The following is a 23,211-nucleotide window of genomic DNA, read 5'->3' on the forward strand; positions in this document are numbered from 1 at the left end:
GTTTCAAAGCCAAAGAGGCAGCACTGTCCGAAGACGTCTCCATGGTTATGTGGTCGGCATTACTAAATGCTAAAGGTGCACGGAACGCTGTTACCTTCCCACCAAAGGTGGTTGATATTTTCCTACTTGCATTTTTACATGCTGTTGAACTGCTAGATTGGCAGAAGCTGGGACAAGTCACGGGAGCTCACTCCGTTACGTGGCACTAGGCATTCGAACACCTGAACTGCTGACCTTCTCATTGACACAACTCACATGTTAGCTATAGTTAGTTTAGCAAACTTGCTACCTTTGTACCCTTAACAATGTTAAGGGTACCCTTTGCTTTGTACCCTTAACAAAGCAATCCAGCGTCTTAGCCACTGAGCCACCATGTCATGAAATGATATACAGTAGCTAATCCGTGAAATAAATCAGCAAAATATCACAGTACGGAGTGTTCCCAATCAGGTGAACAGCCGTCCATGCCTTTTCTCAATATTCTGATCCCTTCGTTCATCTAGGTGTCCCTTTCATGATCAATGAGAAAACGTAACATCTTCACTGGGCTGTTTCTGCATTCTCACACGCCTTTCATTTTTACTTCCATTAAATCCCAGGAAAGGCTGGGACTGTTTCAGCTATATAAGCACTCATATCCCGAGGAGTTTTCCCTTAGCAAATTAGAAAATACTAGTGATCTGCAGAAAAATTCAATTGGATGAAAGGAAATGTGCTTTAAATCTTTTTTTTTTTTCCAAAGCAAAACAGAATGTCACAGAAATTCTCAAGAGTGAAGTGTGGCATTCCTTCTGTTTTGTTTCGTTTTTTAGTGGTGAAGTGCTTTTAATGGTTCAACCTCCATGAATTCCAAATATTTTTTTTTCTCATCTTCATGCCCTCCAATTCATTTATTATGTGAGTTGGTTTAACCCCTGGCAGATTCATGCTTCAAGATTAAGGCTACATTCAATCAGGCTGAAATTAAAAAAAAAATTTATCCATAGGAGCCGGATCAAAATATAAAATCAAAATATCACCCCGCATGCCAGGGTTTGGTTAGTTCTGGCTTTGCCTTAATTCAGCCATTATGGTTAGTTTACAATTTATTATGCAATGCAGAACCAATACGTTGTGATTTGTTCAACAAGTCACAGGTAAGCAAAGCAACTTCACCCAGAATTGTGTGAAGGCACACTCCATGCACAGGGTTGTGTCATTTCATTCCACTTTGCTGCAAATCTAATACATTCCCCAATGGGAATCAAATCACTCTTAGAAGGGATGCATCACCAGAGTCCCAAAAGTTAAAAGATGAGCAATCATTGATTTATAATATGTTAACATACAACATGAGTATAAGTCTGATGATCAAGTTAAAGGAAGCAGTTATTTCAACCTGGACCTCTCAATGCTTTGATTGGACACCTGAAAAAACTCTGTGTAATGAAGCACTGTGCCAAGAGAGGTATCCACGAAACTCACATGTTAGCTGTAGTTAGTTTAACAAACTTGCTACCTTTGTCCCCTTAACAATGTTTTGATAAGCAATCCAGAGCCACTGAGAAAGAGGTGGCCTATAACGTAATAAAATTATTATGCTCAGGTTTTTTCCTGATTTCTCCCAGGGATGCCCTGCCCTTTGATCCCTGCCTAAAAATTTGCTCTAACAAAACAAAAATCTTTGATTAGAGGTCTGAGTGATACAGAGGAATTGTAGTCTGATCAAACAGGCAAGGAAAAACTTACATGTGACAAAGATATCTGAAATGCCTGTAAAAAACAAAAACAAAAAAAAGAGGTAAAGACAAAGTGGGGAGAGAGAGAGAAATAAAATGGTTATCACCATCATTGGAGAACAATTGTGATGCTGTTAGTAAACAGTAAGCCACTGACTGAATTCTCTGATTTAAAAGAATGTTCACATGTGTTTTGAATTGGGGTATATGAAGGCATATGAAGAAGGGGTTTTGGGGGGAGGGGGAGCAGCCACGTGCCCTAATTTAAAGAGGACATTATTAACCACATTCCTCGATAACCTTTTTTCTGTTTTAGAAGCCTGACTGCTTTAAATCTGATATTTTCAAAAAAAATAATTGGAGTTAAAGGGCCCAATTTAGCTATCAATCGTTAGTATTTAATAATCAGGCAGTCTTTCCCATTACAGGGCAGTGAACAAGAATCTTATTGAAATTACATTAGCTGTGCTAAAATCCACCATACGCAAGAGTCATCCCCTTTAATTACCTTGTTGGCAATATAGTTCCTCTTTTTAGAAGTGGTATTTAAGTAGCTACTTATTCAAAGTATGCCCTGCTAGTTAGAATGCAGAGTGGAATTTGGGGTAGGTATTTGGTCTTTCAAACCAGAAATGTATTCATATCTCTGCTCATAAGATAAGAGTGTCCAACCTTGGCAACTTTTAAGACCTGTGGACTTTAAACTCTCAGAATTCCCCAGCCAACATGGGGAGATGGTTTCAAAATGACACTTGCTGCTTGTATGAATTGGACCTTAGCCAGAAGATTATCTGCCTAGAAATTTCAAATGCATTTTTCTCTACCTTAGCAACTTCTTCAAGCATAAGGTTTAATGGGCTCTACATATCATTAATAGAGAAACTTCCACAAAAACAAAGCATAAATAATGAATCAGGATATCAGTGGCACTGTGCTTTCCTTATATTACAAAACGTCAAATTTCATCATGGGAGGTAACTAATAGGTGCTCTACATTCTCATGACAGCTGGCCAGATGGTAGCATGTCTAAATGCCGGAAAAAAATCAATTCTATAGGGACTTTCTTAAGATAAAAGGGGAAGGCATTACATAAAACCTGTTATTTCAGAGCAACTTTTTTTGCAGTTATTCCTTCATAGAAGAGCAGAATTACAGAATAACAAAGTTGGAAGGGCCCTTGGAGGTCTTCTGGTCCAACAGGAGACCCTATACCGCTCTGGACAAATGACTGTCCAGTCTCTTCTTGAAAACTCCCAGTGATGGAACACTGATAACTTCTGGAGGAAAGCTGTACCACTGATGAATTGTTCTCACTGCCAGGAAATTTCTCCCTAGTACTAGGTTGAAAAGTTTCCATCTATTCCTGCTTGTCCTGTCCTTTATGGACATATAGGCAAAAGATTGCTTAGTGTAGCACTCAACTTTCAACAAGAGTCAACCAGATCATCTCCAAAATGCTGACCTACTGATAACTTTCCCCATTTCTCCCACAACCCACTACTCACAAGGTATTATTTGTCTGAACCCGTGAGTTCCATTTAGTTACGGCATCAAGTAGTTCTAAGAGGTTTGCCTTCCATTCATTACCAAAGCTCCTTCTAAAGGTCATCTACAAGGAGACCCCGCTCCTCAGGTTACGCTGACAAATTCCATCAGTTAATCAAGTGTATGTGGCATTTCATTTTGGAAATTTAACTTTAATGTGATCCAATCAAACTCTTAATCAACTTTCTGAATCAAAGCAATGATTCAGTTAAAATTGTCAGATCAAATCAAACACCCTGGATGTTTTTTGCACATGCACGTATTAGCATCTGAAGTGGTTCAGTTGAAACCAGATTTGATCCAAGTAGTTTAAGTTTTCATTTTGGGGCCTGGAGATCAATTTTGATATGCTGTTTACACTGGTTTTCCAAGCGTGGGCTCTTCTCTCAAAGGTTTGGAAACCAAGAACTGTTTGAAACCCTAACCGCAACTGACTCATATGTTAGTGAGGTTTGTTAGGAAAAGAAGGGACAGAGGGAATATCATCATCATTCAAGCCGAGGAATTTCTCTTTTCTTCTACTTGGAAAAAAACTGAGAAAACCTTCCTCAACAAGAGAAACACTATAGTAAATTATTTACTACAAATTGCACCAAAGGCAAAATCAAATAAAATTAAAGATTCACATTGTATTGTTCCACTTTGGTTCTTCTCCTAAGGTTAGTTGTTTATTCATTCATTAACTCTACTTACTTTCTTTTAGGAGTGGAATTCTTCGTAGCAACCATTGTTTAGAGAGATGGGTTAAACCAAGAGACAATAACTGGCCTAGAATCAACTATGGTTTTCCAAGTTGCAATGTATGGCTGTGAAAGTTGGATCATAAGAAAGGCTGAGCACCAAAGAATTGAGGCCTTTGAACTATGGTGCTGGAGAAGACTCCTGCATTGAGTCCCTTGGACTGCAAGGCAATTAAACCAGTCAGTCCTAGAGGAGATCAACCCTGACTGCTCTTTAGAAGGCCAGATCCTTAAGATGAAACTCAAATACTTTGGCCACCAAATGAGAAGGAAGGACTCCCTGGAGAAGAGCCTCATGCTGGGAAAGATTGAGGACAAAAGAAGAAGAGGACGACAGAGAATGAGGTGGCTGGATGAAGTCACTGAAGCAGTAAGCCTGATCTTAAATGGACTCCAGGGGATGGTAGAGGACCATGGGGTCGCGATGGGTCAGACTTTGCAACTAACAACAACAAAGAATCAATACTCAGTCACTGGGCTCAGTCCTTGTCTTAAGAAAAAAAAAAATCAACTCCGTAGAGAAGAAGTGAGGTATCCTCACATTACATGCAAATAAAGTTTATTATGTACTGTAAAGAAATTTGATGCACACTTAAGAGTTGCAAATAGAGTACATTTTTTTAAAAAAAAAACCAAGTGGAGCAGCACAATATGAATATTGCATATTGCCTAATTGGATCCTCATATTCCTCTATTTTGTTCATTTATACGTATGTCTCAGCCAAAATGTAGCATTAGCACTCACCCCTATAATTCTCAGTGTTATCCTTGAAATGGAGAGAGACTATCCCCTAATCAACTCATTTGTTAGAATCATATCCTGACTTTCAACAAGAGGTCAGACTGATGTGCATTCCAATTTATCCATATGTTTATCCCCCATACTGGTGTCCCCAGTACACCACCACCCGTTTTACATTAAAAAACGCTACAAAAAAGCTTGCCCTCCCCTTGCTATAAACTCTCAATCTCTCACTTGGAAATGGTTTTTCCAGAAAATGTCCTCTGACAGTCTGGTTGGCTGTTCCCAAGTAGTTGGTAGCCACGATGGTGTAGTTGCCATTGTTGTAATGAGTGGGATGGTTGAAGAGCAAACAGCCATCCGTGATGTCCCCACCCTGGTAGACGTCCATGCGGATGAAGGCGGTTTGCCTAAGATACTGGCCGTTGTACAGCCAATGGATTTGGGGTGGAGGGTTCCCATGCACTGAAAACTCGATACAGTGTTCCATATGACGAATCGGTTCCAGTAGGCTGAGGATACGGGGAGGAGCTAAAGAGTGGAAGAGAGAGGCAAACAAACATGAATGGCCATCCACAAAACGTTGGGGGGGGGGGGAGAATCACAGAAGGACCATGTTTTCTCTAAACTCTGTTGGAAGCACAACTGGATTCAACTTTCAAAAACTCAAACATTCTATTTGTATTTTAAGATCATGTAAAGTCTCATCTGCCATATATTATAATATACATTTTCCTAACAAGGGAGGGAGGGAAGGCAGGCAAGCAGGAAGGAGAAGGAAGGTAGGAAAAGGAAGGAAGGAAGGAAGGAAGGAAGGAAGGAAGGAAGGAAGGAAGGAAGGAAGGAAGGAGAAGGAAGAAAGGAAGGAAAAAGGTGAAGGAAGGAAGGAGGAATGAAGGAAGGAGGAAGGAAGGAAGGAGGACATATGGAGCACGAAGTTAGGGGGAATCTAAATTTCCCTGAATGGCAAATAGTTCAGCTTCTGATAATATAGACTGGGAAACCTGTAGTCTACATATGTTATGAAACATGCTTGATTTTTTATGAACAATGCAGTAGAAAATAAAGAGAACAAACTAGGAGTCAAAGACTTTAAACTCTTAAAATTATAGCATGATGATATACAAAGATTAAGCCATGGCCTAAATGTTATATACAAATATAATAATATAATATAATATAATATAATATAATTAATATAATATAATATAATATAATATAATATTATAATATAACATAACATAACATAACATAACATAACATAACATAACAATATAATATAATATAATATAATATAATATAATATAATATAGGATAGGATAGGATAGGATAGGATAGGACAGGACAGGACTAAACTAGACTAGACTAGACTAGACTAGACTAGACTAGACTAGACTAGACTAGATTAGATTAGATTAGATTAGATTATATAATTCTGGTAACTGAACCCTGGACATATATATATATATATTCCTCCAGGGTTCAGTTACCAGAATTAAGTGGCAAAACACAGATATTCCCCCACCTCTCTTTTGCAGGATTTATACAGAAATAAGAAAAAAAATATTGCATTTTAAAATGATGGCAAAATTGCCAGCACTCTCCTGTTTCTAGCAGTACTGCAACCTATGTAAATATAAACAATGTGGATGTAAACCAACCATGGTCTAGTCACAACAGGGAAGCCCATCTCTGAAATATTTCCATTGAGCTTGGTGTATGCAGCCAAGGAAGTCTACGTAATGCAGCTTTAAATCGTTTCATAGGACTATCAATACTGTGGACCATTCAGATTCTTTTCAATATTTCATTTAGCAATAGCAATAGCACTTAGACTTATATACCGCTTCACAGTGCTTTTACAAGCCAAATGGTTTGCAATGTCAGCCTCTTGCCCCCAACAATCTGGGTCCTCATTTTACCCACCTCGGAAGAATGGAAGGCTGAGTCAACCTTGAGCCTGGTGAGATTCGAACTGCCAAATTGCAGGCAGTCGGCAGTCAGCAGAAATAGCCTGCAGTACTGCATTCTAACCACTGCACCACCAAAACTCTATTTATTTATTTATTGCTTTCTTGACACACAGGGGTATGAATCTACATTTATACTACAGTATATAAAAACAGGCCCTACAGAACTCCATGGGCATTCCATAGAGATAAGCCATTTTCTGACACTCACATGATCCAGAAGGCCAAGTGAGTACAGGCATATTAGCACGGATTTGCAAGGATATGACTCATCTCGTTCAAATGTCAGAGCATTCATTCACCAGAATGTAAGTCTCTTCACTGTCAAATTCTCAGACTGAAAGCCGCAGCGGACTAGTTAGCATGCCACAAGAGAAGCTTCAAGAAGGAAAAGTGAAGTCTCTTGTGCATTTGAAGTCTACTGGCAACTTAATGCATCTTTCTTAAATTTTTACTTGCTGCCAAAATCAGCAGGCCATTACTATTAGAAGTGAGCGACGGTTTTTTCCAGTCTGACAGCTGCCTTGGGAATTTCATTAATATGCCGAGTGAAGTTGTATTGGGTCTACGTTGGGATGAAGAATCTGAGGTTGTCCAGATGTTTCTTAAACTACAACTCTCAGAAGTCCCAGGTGGAAGTATCCTTAGGGTTTGATTCACTACTGATGCTGGGAATTGTAGCTCCACAACATCCAAGGTCCGCCATACCCTGTGTCCGTGATGACGAATCTGTGGCACGCAGAGCCCTCTCTGCAGGCATGCCAGCTGTCATCCCAGCCCAGCTCCATCATGCATGCATGTGTTCCTCCTGCTAATCTTCAGGTCTCTGCCACGCATGCATGGGTGGTGGGGTGTTCAAATTGCACTTTGGGACCTTGCATAGTACCCCCACACTCTTTTTTTTTTGGCTTCCAGGTTGGTGCAGGAGGCCTTCAAGGCCCAAAATAGGTGCTGCATGAGGTTCCCCTGTGCCCCATTGTGGGTGCATGCGCCAGGAGTCGTGCACACACTGCATTATGGGCGGAGCGCATGGGTGTGCTGTCACGCGTGCAGGTGCTTTTGGCACGCGATGACAAAAAGGTTAGCAATCCCTGCTCTATGTTGTATGTATGAAAGAAGTGACGGCCATAGTCAACACTAATTATTACTACTATATATATATATATATATATATAGATATAGATAGATAGATAGATAGATAGATAGATAGATAGATAGATAGATAGATAGATAGATAGATATAGATATAGATATAGATATAGATATAGATATAGATATAGATATAGATATAGATATAGATATAGATATAGATATAGATATAGATATAGATATAGATATAGATATAGATAGATAGATAGATGATAGATAGATAGATAGATATAGATATAGATATAGATATAGATATAGATATAGATATAGATATAGATATAGATATAGATATAGATAGATAGATAGATAGATAGATAGATAGATAGATAGATAGATATAGATATAGATATAGATATAGATATAGATATAGATATAGATAGATAGATAGATAGATAGATAGATAGATAGATAGATAGATATAGATATAGATATAGATATAGATATAGATATAGATATAGATATAGATATAGATATAGATATAGATATAGATAGATAGATAGATAGATAGATAGATATAGATATAGATATAGATATAGATATAGATATAGATATAGATATAGATATAGATATAGATATAGATAGATAGATAGATAGATAGATAGATAGATAGATATAGATATAGATATAGATATAGATATAGATATAGATATAGATATAGATATAGATATAGATATAGATATAGATATAGATATAGATATAGATATAGATATAGATATAGATATAGATAGATAGATAGATAGATAGATAGATAGATAGATAGATATAGATATAGATATAGATATAGATATAGATATAGATATAGATATAGATAGATAGATAGATAGATAGATAGATAGATAGATAGATAGATATAGATATAGATATAGATATAGATATAGATATAGATATAGATATAGATATAGATATAGATATAGATATAGATATAGATATAGATATAGATAGATAGATAGATAGATAGATAGATAGATAGATAGATAGATGATAGATAGATAGATGATAGATAGATAGATAGATAGATAGATAGATAGATAGATAGATAGATAGATAGATAGATAGATATAGATAGATATAGATATATGTTGCATTTGTGCTGATAAATAAATAAAAGGAGACTAGTATAGATCTATTTCAAGCTATTTAGCTCTCATCAGCTAGCCATACCCTTACTGGGAATTGAACCTGGGCTGTATTACATATTAGGCAGTTGTGTTAGCCACTAAGCCACAGGCTCTCCTCCTTTATCAGCTAATTATTTGGGCATACCAGGGGTTGTGACACAAGGATAATTTCTCCAACTCAGGAAAACTGCCCCAAAACCTCCCATAAATAGATTTCCCATCTTTCAACATATCTCTTATGTTCCCCCCATTGACTTACAGTATACAGTGAGAAGTACGCTGGCATTAGACATCCCTACCACATTCTCAGCTATGCACGTAAGCAGGAACCCATTGTCTTCACTGGTTACATTCACCAGGGTTAAATTGATGGAGTGGACATTGGTCCAGTTGGCATTTGTCTGAAAATCACCACCAGAAAGATAGTTAACATAAAATAAAAACAACGGATCCCACATCCAGTGAATCTCCCAGAATAGCTTTGCCCAAATAAATGAGATTCGACTTGCAACAGTTGGTTTAGTGGCCATTCAAATTTACAACAGCACTGAAAAAAGTGACTTATGACCGTTTCCTCCCACTTATGACCATTGCAGCATCCCTGTGGTCACACGATCAAAATTCAGACACTGGGCAACTGACTCATATTTATGACGGTTGCAGTGTTTCCAGGGTTGTGCAGTCCCCTTTGGTGACCTTCTGACAAGAAAAGTCGATGGGGAAGCCAGGTTCACTTAACAACCAACAGCTGCAGTGATTCACTTAACAACTGTGGCAAGAAAAGTCATAAAATGGGGCAAAATTCATTTAACAAATATCTTGCTTAGCCACAGAAATTTTGGGCTCAATTGTGGCCATAAATTGAGAACTACTAGTATATTCCATATATCTGAAGAGGACCCAGACTGGAGGACATTGCCTTAAAGCACAACATTAAACTTTTTTATAAATATCCGAAGCCACCTGAAATTAAGTGATGAAAGGAAGAAAAATCTGCTATATGATCCTCCAGATAGGCCAAATAATTGTTTGAAACTCTTTTTTTTTGGGGGGGGGGAGAAGCAAGGGAGCTTCACTATTAAGCAAAAAATCAAGAACATGGGGGCATAACCTCAAACCGACAGGAGGGAAAGTTCAAAAGTCATGTCAGGAAGTATCACTTCGCAGAAAGAAAAGGTGAAGCTTGGCGCCAGCTTCCAGAGGAGATATGGATCAAACATCAGTAACATAATTTAAACATGCGTGGATCAAACTCATGTCCAACATCCAACAAAAATTTAAAAAATAATAGGAAGGAAGGAAGGAGGGAGGGAGGGAAAGAAGGGAGGGTATCAAGGGGAAGAGGGGAGGGAGGGAGGGACGAAGGAAGGAAGGAAAGGTGGAAGGGAGGTTATCATGAGGAAGAGAGGAGGAAGGGACGAAGGGAGGGATGAGGGAGGGATGAAGGGAGGAAGGAAGGAAGGAGAGAAGGAAGGAAAGACGGGAGGGAGGGAGGTTATCAAGAGGAAGAGGGGAGGGAGGGAGGGAGGGAGGGAGGGAGGGAGGGAGGGAGGGAGGAAGGAAGGAAGGAAGGAAGGAAGGAAGAAAGAAAAACAAACTCAAAGGGCAGACTTGATGGACCACTAGGTCTTTTCCTCCTGTCAGTTCTGTAAGAAGTTCTGCTTCTTACCTGATGTGTGTTGATAGAGTGCAGATTGACCACAATCCAGTCAACATCTGGCAAAGGAGAACCGGACCCATTGCATGTGATAACAGCATTTTCACCTTCGCAGACAGTCAGATTCACGTGGCTGACACTGATTTCAGGCAAATCTGGAGGAAGCCATCCAACATCAACATGGTTACAACAAGGGACCAGAAGCACATCAACATAAATTACAAGCCTTGTTTTCCTAAAACTGGTTTTCAATCTAATCTGATTTAGAACGTTGTAAATTGTAAAGCCTGGGGAGACTTAAAAGTATTCTATACTTCCCATGTTACTACAGCATCAATATTTCTTGGGTATTCTGACCTAGACTTCCCAAGAGCATGAAGCAAACTCCTGGTCCCGACAAAAAACCCTTTTATTAATTTACTATGAATTCTGCTCATTCACATCCAGCAAAGTCTTTCAGAGGAGGATTTATGGTCACAGACTTTATCTGGCTTGGAGAGTTGCCAGGCCAATATCTGCAAAACTTGGCAAGGAGTCTCGGAGAGTCAAGAACCAATTAAGCAAATTCATTGTCTCCTGCAAACTCCACTCCCCTTTCTCTCCTCTTTTATTTCCTCTGGGAGGGGCCATTCATCGTCCACCTGTGGCCTTACTCCGAAGTCAACCCCTGTTCTTTAGCTGTTCCTTTCGCCTGGCAACTCTGCACATGTGCACACTGGGAACAGGCTCCAGCTGTTCATCTGCCTCACTGATGTCTGACTCTGAAAGATAACTGTCAGACGGCCTTGGCCCCCTCTCTGCTTCCAACACAGAGCCCACATCAGAGCCTTCCCCAGATTCCAGGACTGGCCCATGTTCCTCCCCAACTTCCTCACTAGCTCCACTAGCCGCTGGCGGGCTACAACATTGGGGAGAAAATGTATTTTCTGCTACCCTTGTCCTGGAAATCTTTGTTTATGTAGGAAATGCTAGACATATTGCAATATACAATGTCCACATGTACAATTAACTGCAGCAGGATTGCCTTCCTTCTTAACCACTTGACAGGAATGGCAGTGAATTCTGTTGTATTATTTTTTCCCCTGACTCTTTTATAGGGAAAAATGTACAGCTGGAGTTCATCCAGACACATTTAATCCAAAACTTGAGATAAAACTTTTTTTTTTTTTTGCATATAAGGATTAATAAGAGTCAGAAGCTGATGGTAAGAAGGATACAGAATGTTCCACATATAAGAATAATATCCATCTTGGCTATGATAAACATTGTTTAAAAATCCATAGATGCAAACTTAGTGTGGCAGTTGGCCAAATGAAGCATTCCTTATTCGTTTTTAAGGTACTTTGTTGTTATCCCACTTTGTTGGGAAATATTTTTTTTTATAAATAAAGGAATCATTATTTACTAAAGCAAACTAACTAGGCTGGTCTTCTGGGAACTATTACAAAGTGTGCAAGTTTTTCAAATTACCAATAACTCTTCATCAGGCAAAATAATTAGAGGCCAGGAAAAAAAAAGAGAGAGAAAGAGACGGAGAGAGAAGCAACAACAAAACATGTGGCTGATCTTAAAATGACATCTGTCCTAGATTAAATTCTTGATACAGTGAATGTCAGGTTGGGTTGCTTTTATAAAGCTTTCTGGAAAAGACAAGTGGGTTTTTGCAAATTCCCCATTTGGGGAAATATGCATTCCACCCAATGGTGGGATCCAAATTTTTTTTTTACTACCGGTTCTGTGGGCATGGTTTGGTAGGGGTGGCTTGGTGGGCATGGCAGGGGAAGGATGCTGTAAAATCTCCATTCTCACCCCACTCCATGGGAAGGTTACTGCAAAATCCCCATTCCCTCCCAATCAGCTGGGACTCGGGAGGCAGAGAATAGATGGGGGCAGGGCCAGTCAGTGGTGGAATTTACCGGTTCTCCGAATTACTCAAAATTTCTACTACAGTTCTCCAGAACTGGTCAGAATCTGCTGAATACCACCTCTGGTTCCACCTGTTAACAACGTTGCAACTCTTTGTAAAATGCATAGATTCCATAGTTTGCAGCTAGTCCTCGACTTATAACCACTCATTTAGTGAGCGTTCGAAGTTACAACAGCACCAAAAAAGTGACTTATGACCATTTTTCACACTTACAACCGTCGCGGCATCCCTGCAGGTCACGTGATCAAAATTCAGTTGCTTGACAACTGGCATGTATTTGTGATGGTTGCAGTGTCCCAGGGTCACATGATCCCCCTTTTGTGACCTTTTGACAAACAAAGTCGATGGGGAAGCCAGGTTCACTTGACGAAAGTGCTGCAACCCCAGTGGTTTACTTAACAACTGTCTTGTTTAGCAACAGAAGTTTTGGGCTCAAGAGTGGTCATAAGTCGAGGACTACCTGTATATAGCCAAAACAAAACACCACAGCTTCTTCACCCCATTATTTAGAAGCTGTTCCCCTAGGCAGTTTTGCTTTGAAGAGATGTTTTATTATCATGGTCATCCAACTGAAGCTTCCTTTTGAAGCCCCGTTCATTCCTAATAGACGGGCAGACGCACACGTACACAGAGAAACTTCAACAATATATTCTCGAATACAGCTCATCTGCCTGGAATCCGCACTGCACATCGTGTGATGTTGAGTTGGCCACACCCACCCAGTCACATGACCACGGGACCACGCCTACCCAGCTGGTCATTCCGGCAGAGAACCGGTTGTTAAATTATTTGAATCCCACCACCGGGCCCTTCCAACTTTAAACATCTTCTTTGAAATAATATGTGAAAGCAAATTCTTATAAATCAAATTAAAGCTGTCTGGTGGAGATATTGTACTGGAATTCTGGTCAGCAATATATAGCCAAATAGATGTGAGCACGAACATGTTTTTTCTCTTAATTTAAATTGATATGGGGAAAAAAAGAGGTTATCCCTGGAATTAAGATGCTTAAATTGAAACAGTTTCCTTGGCAACAGAGGGTTCTTTACTACCATCCCGTATTTTCATGCTTAAGAATGGCTATCCTCGCAAGCCTTCCCTCTCATATGGGGTGGTGGTGCTTTCGCTCCCCACCAAATCAAGACAAAAGAAAACCAAACAAATGGAAACTCGTGTCATTTGACTTGAATCCTAGGCCGGGTTTTTTCTAGCATCTTTTTCTCTGTCTTCCTTGGGCAACGCTGAGAATTAATCTGGTCCTATCAAAGCTACACTTACTTGGGACTTCATCATTGTCAAGGGTAACATGAAGGCTACTGAAATAATTTTCTCTTTTTAGAGACTGAAACTCAACAGCTCTCATGGGAAAGTCAAGGACTTGGCTTGAGTAGATGCTTTTACTGCTGATGCTAAACACTTCTAGTAACAAAGATCAGCTTCTACAGACTCTAGGAATGTAGCCATATGCATTACTATTGGTTCAGAAGTTTAAATACTGAACTTCGCAACAACAAATGTTGTTTTTTATTCTACCATATCAACAAACTGTAAAACAAACGCAGAGAAAAGAATAAAACATATTCATCATAAATAATCACCCCTGCAGTCAACTCCAGTCTAGGGTAGTCTATCCTTTTCGATATGGCCTTTTGTACAAAAATAGCAGTCTTGCTAATTTTGTCACCCTTCCAACATAACGGGTTGTAACCTGCTTTTGATGCTGGACTGTGGATGTCACATGCCCTCAGTTTACATAGGCACAAAGAATCAAGACCATACGTTAAGTTGCAGTTCAGAAGATTTATCGCTCAAGCCTATACATAAGAATCTAGTCAACTAAAGTGCAAGGCTAAATTAATCCCAGATTAGGGTCAATGGAATTCAATAGGGGTTGGACTGAGACCATTTGTGGAAACGTAATAACTCTAGCCTGATGACTTGCTTGACTCCATCATCTCCACAACTCAGCTCTGCCTGATCTTCTCTTACATGATTCTTGTTTTCTCCCAGAATGCCTGTTTTTCTTATTGCTAGCCCCAGCATTCATTGTCATAGAAATGCATGCATGTGCATGTTCTCAAGCATTTCTTGTTGTTAGTTGCGAAATCAGGTCTGACCCATCACGACCACATGGACAATATTCCTCGAGGCCTTCCTGTCCTCTATCATCCTTTGGAGTCCATTTAACCTCATGCCTACGGCTTTGGTGACTCCATCCATCCACCTCATTCTCTGACGTCCCTTTCTTCTTTTTCCCCTCAATCTTTCACAGCATGAGGCTCTTCTCCAGTGACTCCTTCCTTCTCATTAGGGGGCCAAAGTATTTGAGCTTCATCTTTAGGATCTGGCCTTCAAAAGAGCATTTAGGGCTGATAATACAATACAATACAATAGTAGAGTTGGAAGGGACCTTGGAGGTCTTCTAATCCAACCCCCTGATCTCCTCTAGGACTGACCTGTTTGACCATCTTGCAGTCCAAGGGACTCGCAGGAGTCTTCTCCAGCACCATATATCAAAGGCCTACATTATTTGGTGCTCAGCCTTTCTTCTGGTCCAACTTTCACAGCCATCCATTGCAACTGGGAAAACCATAGCCTTGACTATATGCATTTTTGTTGGCAGGGTGATGTCTCTGCTTTTTAGCATTTCAAGGATTTAGCATCTAATATCTATATCCTTCCATCTACTATGCAAAAGTACATAGTTCAGTCATAACTTTAATTAGTATTTTGCTTGGAGTTAGAAGAGTTATAACTTTCGTGGGCTTGATAAAAATCTTCCCAGCATTAATTAATATTAATTAAAGAAAGAGAGACATGAGTGTCGAATTGTAATTTGAACCTTTATAGCAAGGAAGGAATCTTGATTCTTGCACCAAAAATTTTATGGGTATCTTTCTCAGTTCTGCTTTGCTTTTTGTTCGATGCATGAGTATATCAGATGAGATGTATAGAGTATTTCAATATTTGAAAAACATCCGGACATGGGTGGATCCATAGTGTATTAGTTTTACTTTGGAAGCAAGACCAGGCAATGTAGAATTCCAACATCCGGGGACAAATCTGGATGGGAATAATTTTAGGAGCATTTCTCCTTATGTATTATTCAAGACTTTTGCCCAGAGGCACATAATAGAAGCTAGTAGCCATGCATCTCATCGATGCTCTGGTTCTTATCTTTTCCATCCGTTCTTTCTTTAAAAAGAAAAAGAAAGAAAGAAAGAAAGAAAGAAAGAAAGAAAGAAAGAAAGAAAGAAAGAAAGAAAGAAACCCATATACATCTCTAGAATCCACCGAAGCGAGCCACAAAGATGCAGCTGCTCAAAATCTCAGGAGGCTCCTAATCAATGACACACAAGGTGACAAAACCAAAGATCCACTGATGGGAGGATGAGAGAAAAGCTGCAACAGCTACTACAACACAAAAGATAGCAACACCGTGCATAGGCACATCAGTGGACACATGTGCAGATTAGGCGGAAAGTCATCTGAGAAATATGAAGTTGGAGAAGAAATTGATCTGACTTGTACTTCCTAGAGAAATGGGCAGATCCAAATACATTGATTAACCTGCTTTGAATGTACCCAAAATATCCCAGTTAAGTTCTTAGTGCAAAAATAAAAATAGTAAAAGCCATTTTGAAATCTGTATCTTAGAAATTCATAGTTATGTGTGTGAGAGAGAAGATGGATGGATGGATGGATGGATGGATGGATGGATGGATGGATGGATGGATGGATGGATGGATAGATAGATAGATAGATAGATAGATAGATAGATAGATAGATAGATGATAGATAGATAGATAGATAGATAGATAGATAGATAGATAGATGATAGATAGATAGATAGATAGAAAGATAGATGATGGATGGATGGATATATAAATAGATAGATGGATGATTGGATAGATGAGTGAATGGATAGATGATAGATAGATAGATAGATAGATAGATAGATAGATAGATAGATAGATAGATAGATAGATAGATAGAAAGATAGATGATGGATGGATGGATATATAAATAGATAGATGGATGATTGGATAGATGAGTGAATGGATAGATGATAGATAGATAGATAGATAGATAGATAGATAGATAGATAGATAGATAGATGGATATATAAATAGATAGATGGATGATTGGATAGATGAGTGGATGGATAGATGATAGATAGATAGATGATAGATAGATAGATGATAGATAGATAGATAGATAGATAGATAGATAGATAGATAGATAGACAGACAGACAGACAGACAGACAGACAGACAGACAATAGACAAACAAACAGGGATATTAAATGGGCCCAACCAGGAGTGAATGTACATGAAAGGAAAATGGATCAGAGATTCACTGATGCATATAGTGAATCAATTAAGAGATGTGGGGAAAACAAGTTCTCTAATTATCCTAGGGCAGATTTTTCTCCTGGCCTCTTGAAAAATTAATAATTCTCTATGCACCTCAATTTTGTAATTCTTATTCACTGATGTATATCACTCAGTAGCAATTAGCAAGAAATAATAATAATAATCACTGCACCTCACTCTTGTTTGCCACTCTCCCCAGTTTTCCAGACGTAATCAGGATTGCATGAGCACCAGCAAACTCATATGCTGCAGTATTTTTGGATTTCCAGGTAATGTCATTACAACTCTGTATACACCCACACACTCACACACCAATATCCCTGAAATTGTGGAGTTCCTTTGAGCATGCTGATCCTCTCTGCATTGGTAATGGTGCTATTTGGTCTACATAAGCAATGATTCAAAGCCTGAATATCAGAAGTAGAAAGAAGGAATAACAATGCTGGAAGATCAACAGGTGCCCAATTATATGTGCTTCCTTACCACACTGGTTGATATTCAGCTCCTGTATGGGTGTGTGGCTGGTCTCCATGCTCGTGCAGTACAAGTCCTGGTTCTGCAAATTGGCTTCTTCTCTCTCCTGCCACAGCTGGATCCAACGGATATCACAGCTGCAGTTAAAAATATTGTTTTCCAACTTCCTGTGTAGAAAGAGAATGTTGGGATTGTGAGAAAAGAGAAGCAAAAAAGAAGGCAAAACACTCAGATGACGAGATGGGCGAAAAGCATATCTGTATCCCAGTCCAGGTATGATATGATGGTGATGCTAATATTAAAATCTGATTCATTTAGCACCTACCTCCATGAGAGCCAACCTCATTGTATGACAGGTATAGATAGCATTGCTAAAATTCTCAAGAGAGAATTTTAGAATTTTTCATTTGTGCGGTAGAATAACAGAAGATCTTGGGGGCAAACAATAAACAGTAACAGAGTTGGAAGGGACCTTGGAGGTCATCTAGTCCAACCCCCTGCTCACACAGGAGACCTGTACTAGGCATTCGAACTGCCAAACTGCTGACCCTTCTGATCAACAAGCTCAGTGTCTCTTCTGGTCCAACCTCCTGTGCAAGCAGGGAACCCTATAATATTTCAGACCAATGTTTGTCCAATCTCTTCTTAATCAACAATCATTTGGATTAAATCAACTAAAATTCAGTTGATTAATCTATTGGATTCTATGGAAAACCTCACAACCATTATTAGCTTAGTGTGCAGGTAACAAAGCAGATGGATCAGAAAAAGACCATCATTACTGAATCATCGTCACTGAATTTAAGTCATAGCTGTTTTGTTCCCCCTTTGAAATATGTATCTTGTTCTAAACACCTTGACATTCGTAAGGTCATGCAGGGATCATGAGTTTTCATTTAGCTTGTCTCCTCTTCTCCTTGCCCAGACAGGCTCAATAAATTCAGGGCTCTATCCATAATACCCCTGTCTTAATGCATTGACGATGAGCTCCTGCTGCTCGGCGAGATGAGGCAACTTACAACCCATCATGCAATTTAATTGAATGGAGTAGCCAGCTTTGTATACTGTTTGACCTCATTGACCCAACTGACAATGCTGATGTTTTAATGTACTCGGTTTAAAAGACACTTACATTTTATATACTGATAATTTTTATTATTATTGATTTTTTTTTACAATTGGCAGCATTGCTGTATGCCTGAAAGTATATTTACTTTCGCTCAAGAGTTTCCAGTTTCCATGCAAAATGATAATGCTGAGAGATCCCATGTGGGCATCTAGAAGCTAAATCAGAGTATTGGAACAGTGGTGAAATTTTGAAATAGAAGCAGACATAACATTAAAAGTGATAGGAATGACCGAAAGCCAAAAACAGTGGCCAAGCTGGCTCACTTTCTTTATAAGTTTTTAAACATCTTTGCTATGAAGTAGAGCTGGAATAACTGGACCATGGATGGTTGTAATGCCAAAATGAAAGGCAGGGTGTGAACACTATTGGTGGTTGGAAACCATATATTGAGTTTCATACTGAAGGCAGAAACAGGCTTGACTTTCTGCTTATTCAGTGTATTAAGACTCCTTTCTTTTTCTTTCTTTCTTTCTTTCTTTCTTTCTTTCTTTCTTTCTTTCTTTTTTCATCTATCTATCTATCTATCTATCTATCATCTATCTATCTATCTATCTATCTATCTATCTATCTATCTATCTATTATCTATTATCTATCTATCTATCATCTATCTATCTATTTATCTATCATCTATCTATCTATCTATCTAGTTCTATCTATCTAGATCTATCTATCCATCCATCCATCCATCTAGTCCTATCTATCTATCATCTATCTATCTATCTAGTTCTATCTATCTACATCTATCTATCTATCCATCCATCCATCTAGTTCTATCTATTTATCTAATCTATCTATCTATCTATCTATCTATCTATCTATCTATCTATCTATCATCTATCTATCTATCTATCATTCATCTATCTATCTATCTATCTATCTATCTATCTATCTATCTATCTATCTAATCTTTCAGTCTACCAAATTTATACAGCTATCCATCTTCCAGAAAACTAATCTGGAAGCATTACAATCCAGAGATATCCTCTAATCCATATTTAGTTTATTTGATGCCTTCCTTCCATTAATGCCCAGAGAAATAGCTTTTGATTAGGTTGGTTGGGTATCATGGGAAGAGAAGTCCAGAAATCATCCAACTGGGGAAGGATAACCTGGAAGAAAGCTTTATTTGTCACACATACACACACATCTCATATCCAACAACTTTGAGCAACTTATAGCATAAAAAATATATTAAATATATTAAAATCAACAGTCATGGAATACAGTAGATTTAGACTTTATCAAGTTGCTATGTTTGTCACCTTTAAGTAGCAGGAAACAAGGCCAGAGTATTCTCAGCTCTTTAATCCAGATAACTGTTTTATTAACAGCCAGTCTGTTTAATAGCCAAAATTTTGAACTGGGACCAGAGAGACTGGATCTAATCCCTACTTTTCCATAAATCTCATCATCTGATTAGGGCAACCTACTATTTCTTAGTCCAATCTATTTTAGAGGATTCCTGTGGGATTAGAATGTGGGAGATATACTTTGTATATCCCTTTGAGCTCAAGAAATATGAAATTAAATTTAATGTGAAGGGGAAGGAGGATGCTATAACAGTAAGACAAGAAAATATCTTGGTCTAAATCAGTGCTTCTCAAACGTGGCAACTTGAAGATGTGTGAATATCAACTCCCACAATTCTCCAGCCACCCCAATTGAGTTGACATCCATACATCTTTCAAGTCGGCAAGTTTGAGAAACATGGGTTTAATGGGAAGAATCCCATAATTTGGAGCCTAGTTCCTTTGCTCGCCAAGTATACGTTCTGCCTTGCAGCCATTGTCCTTCCAAGGTTTTTTTTTTTCCTACCTCCATGAATTTATGCATGGGCTTAGCACTATAGACAATTCCAAAGTGAAAAATAAAGATATTATAAATACTTTTTTCCCCTGAAACTGGCCTGCTAGTGAGAGCTACTACTGCAACCCTTCAGGAGCAGAATCGTAAGTAATATAACACAGCCTTTCAGATCATTCTTAATGCATGAGACTCTCCTATGAATAATGTAAAAGCTATGTAGAGGGAGGAGAGGGACTCGTCCACTGGCTTGGCCTATCAGTATTGATAGTATAATGCAGCCTAATGGCAATGCTTAAGGGGGCTTTTGTGTAAATTAACTCCCAGCATTTTACTGGACATAGCACATGTTAATAGTGCACTAGTCTTCTGCTCCTTTGGGACTTAACAAGTGTTGAGTTTCTTCTTTTTTTAGATATATATCCCTTGGCCACCTCCTAAGTAAATATCAGGAACAGTGCAAAGTGGAAATGTTAACACTGCATTCAGTGTGACAGACCGATCTATTTCTCCTCCACACTTCATTTGTGCTATAGACGAGGTCTTCTCTACTTCACAAAGCATTGAGGAATGGCTGGCCATCTTTATGGCCTCCTGTTCTCAGTATACAAACATTCAACCTACATAGTGGTGCTCTTCAACTTATGACCAGTTGCTTAGCAACCGTTACGACAGACACCCCCCCCCCCAAAAAAAAAAACCAGATATCCAATTTTGAAGTTACAATGTTCACATTACCCCCAGGTCACATGATTGCAATATGGGTGCTTGGAAACTAGATGTTTGCAGCATCCCGCAGTCATGTGATCACATTTTCAACATTTTTTGCTGGTTTCCTGCATTTATGTCTGCTTTCTGGGGAAAAAAACCCCATTCATTGGGTATAATGGATTTCAATAATGACTGAGGCATTCACTTAATTGCCACAAAAAATGTCATAACGTCAGGTTTAGTCATGTGGCGCCCTGCTTAATGACCACAACTGCATACAACTATAATTCTGCAAAGGAGAGTGGCTAGTCTGTTCACCGTTTAGGATTATTTTACTTTGAGGGGTGGTTTTCTTACTTGCATCATTATGCTTTCCAACTCTGCACACACCTGGAAATGAATAGAATTGAATAGAGCTCAAAGGGGCCTTGGAGGTCTTCTAGTCAAGCAGGAGACCCTATACCATTTCAGACAAGTAGTAGTCCAGTCTCTTCTTAGAAACCTCCAGGGATGAGGTTTATGAGCCATGGTGGCACAGTGGTTAGAGGGCAGTACTGCAGGCTACTTCAGCTGACTGCCAGCCGTCTGCAATTTGGCAGTTCGAATCTCACCAGGCTCAAGGTTGACTCAGCCTTCCATCCTTCCGAGGTGGGTAAAATGAGGATAGTTGGGGGCAATAGGCTGGCTCTGTAAACCACTTAGAGAGGGCTGTAAAGCACTGTAAAGTGGTATATAAGTCCAAGTGCAATTGCTATTGCTATAAAGCCCCCACAACTTCTGAGGGCAAGCTGTTCCACTTGTTAATTGTTCTCACTGTCAGGAAGTTTCTCCTTAGTTCTAGGTTGATTCTCTCCTTGATTAGTTTCCATTCCTTGTTTCTTGTCCTGCCCTCTGATGCTTGGGAGAATAGGTTGACTCCCTCTTCTTTGTGGTAGCCCGCTCAAATACTGGAATACTGCTATGATGTCACTCCCTATTGCTTCTTTTCTCTAGTCTAGCCCAGCCCAAATCCTACAACCATTCTTCACCAAGAACATCCTTCTGCAGCTAGGAAAAGTCTGCCAAAGGTGCTAAAGGAACGAGAAAGAAGTTCAATCACAAATTCTTCTTCGTCGAATTGGTTGAAACCTGATGCATCAGGAGGATGAATGTCTTCCCATGGCGCTAGTTTGACTAAAGCAACAAAGAAGAAACTACAAAAGCTACGTTTCCATGTAGGAGGAGGGGGGGAAATTCTATTCTTAGCATGCTTTTCAAAGTCATTTTTCTTATAGTTGCGGCCATCTGCTTATGAAGCTGGAAGCTGGAACTGGACCCAGGCTGGAAATTTCCTCCTCAGGAGATGTGATTGAGCATGAGTTTATTTTTGGAAAGGGCAAGTGAGTTTAAGGTAGCATTTTTAATTTTTCTTAGAGTAGTGAAGAAGAAGAAAAAAGAGTGGAGATGGGACAAGCAGGGAGAGAGGCTTGTTTTACAATGAAGGATTCAAGGAAGGATTAAAGACTCCCGAGAAAGCAAAGGGCTATGATTGGGTTATCAGAAACGTGGCATGAGTATTTACTTTGAGCATGTCATTTGTTGAATAAAAGTTTAAAAGATCATTACTCTTGAATTTGTTTTTCTACTGACTTCTTCAGTCTGTTAAAAGCATCTTTGCTTTTATGGTTGTGTTTCCAAGAAAAAATAGCAGGTTACAGATTTCTCATGACGAGGAGATGCTGTTCCTTCCCTTTATGTGAAGCTGAGACGGCCAAAAGCTCTATCTGAATGTCTCATCTTTCGTTGTTGAGAGTCCCTTAGACTGCAAGGAGATCAAACCAGACAATCCTAAAGGAAATCAATCCTGACTGTTCTTTGGAAGGACGGATGCTGAAGCTGATGCTCAAATACTTTGGCCAACCAATGAGAAGAGAGGACTCCTTGGAGAAGACCCTGATGTTTGGGAAAGATGGGAGGCCGAAGGAGAAGGAGATGGCAGAGGATGAGATGGTTAGATGGTGTCATCGATGCAATGAAGATGGATTTAGGCAAACTTCGGGAGGCAATGGAGAATGAGGGGACCTGACTTGCACTGGTTCATGGCATCATGAAGAGTCAGACAGGACTTAGGGACTGAACAACATGTCTCTCCAATCTTTCTTATCTTCCC

The 23,211-nt window shown here is 39.2% G+C and overlaps 1 protein-coding gene across 13 annotated transcripts in view; it reads right to left on the reverse strand.

Annotated features, from left to right (window-relative positions):
- The window catches only part of NTRK3 (neurotrophic receptor tyrosine kinase 3), a 589,676-nt gene that overhangs the window by 240,097 nt on the left and 326,368 nt on the right, over nucleotides 1–23,211 (reverse strand). For 10 of the 13 annotated variants that reach the window (XM_081964827.1, XM_081964824.1, XM_081964825.1 and 7 more), the window contains 5 exons: nucleotides 17,428–17,585; nucleotides 10,653–10,795; nucleotides 9,243–9,384; nucleotides 4,981–5,277; nucleotides 1,729–1,752 (listed from right to left, as the gene is read on the reverse strand). In XM_081964827.1, the coding sequence (XP_081820953.1) occupies nucleotides 1,729–1,752; nucleotides 4,981–5,277; nucleotides 9,243–9,384; nucleotides 10,653–10,795; nucleotides 17,428–17,585 (764 nt within the window). The remainder of the gene's footprint in view (nucleotides 1–1,728; nucleotides 1,753–4,980; nucleotides 5,278–9,242; nucleotides 9,385–10,652; nucleotides 10,796–17,427; nucleotides 17,586–23,211) is intronic. The other 3 variants (XM_081964817.1, XM_081964820.1, XM_081964819.1) reach the window with 1 other exon arrangement.

This window comes from Natrix helvetica, assembly GCF_964273705.1.
Source record: "Natrix helvetica genome assembly, chromosome: 12".
Taxonomy (NCBI): Eukaryota; Metazoa; Chordata; class Lepidosauria; order Squamata; family Natricidae; genus Natrix; species Natrix helvetica.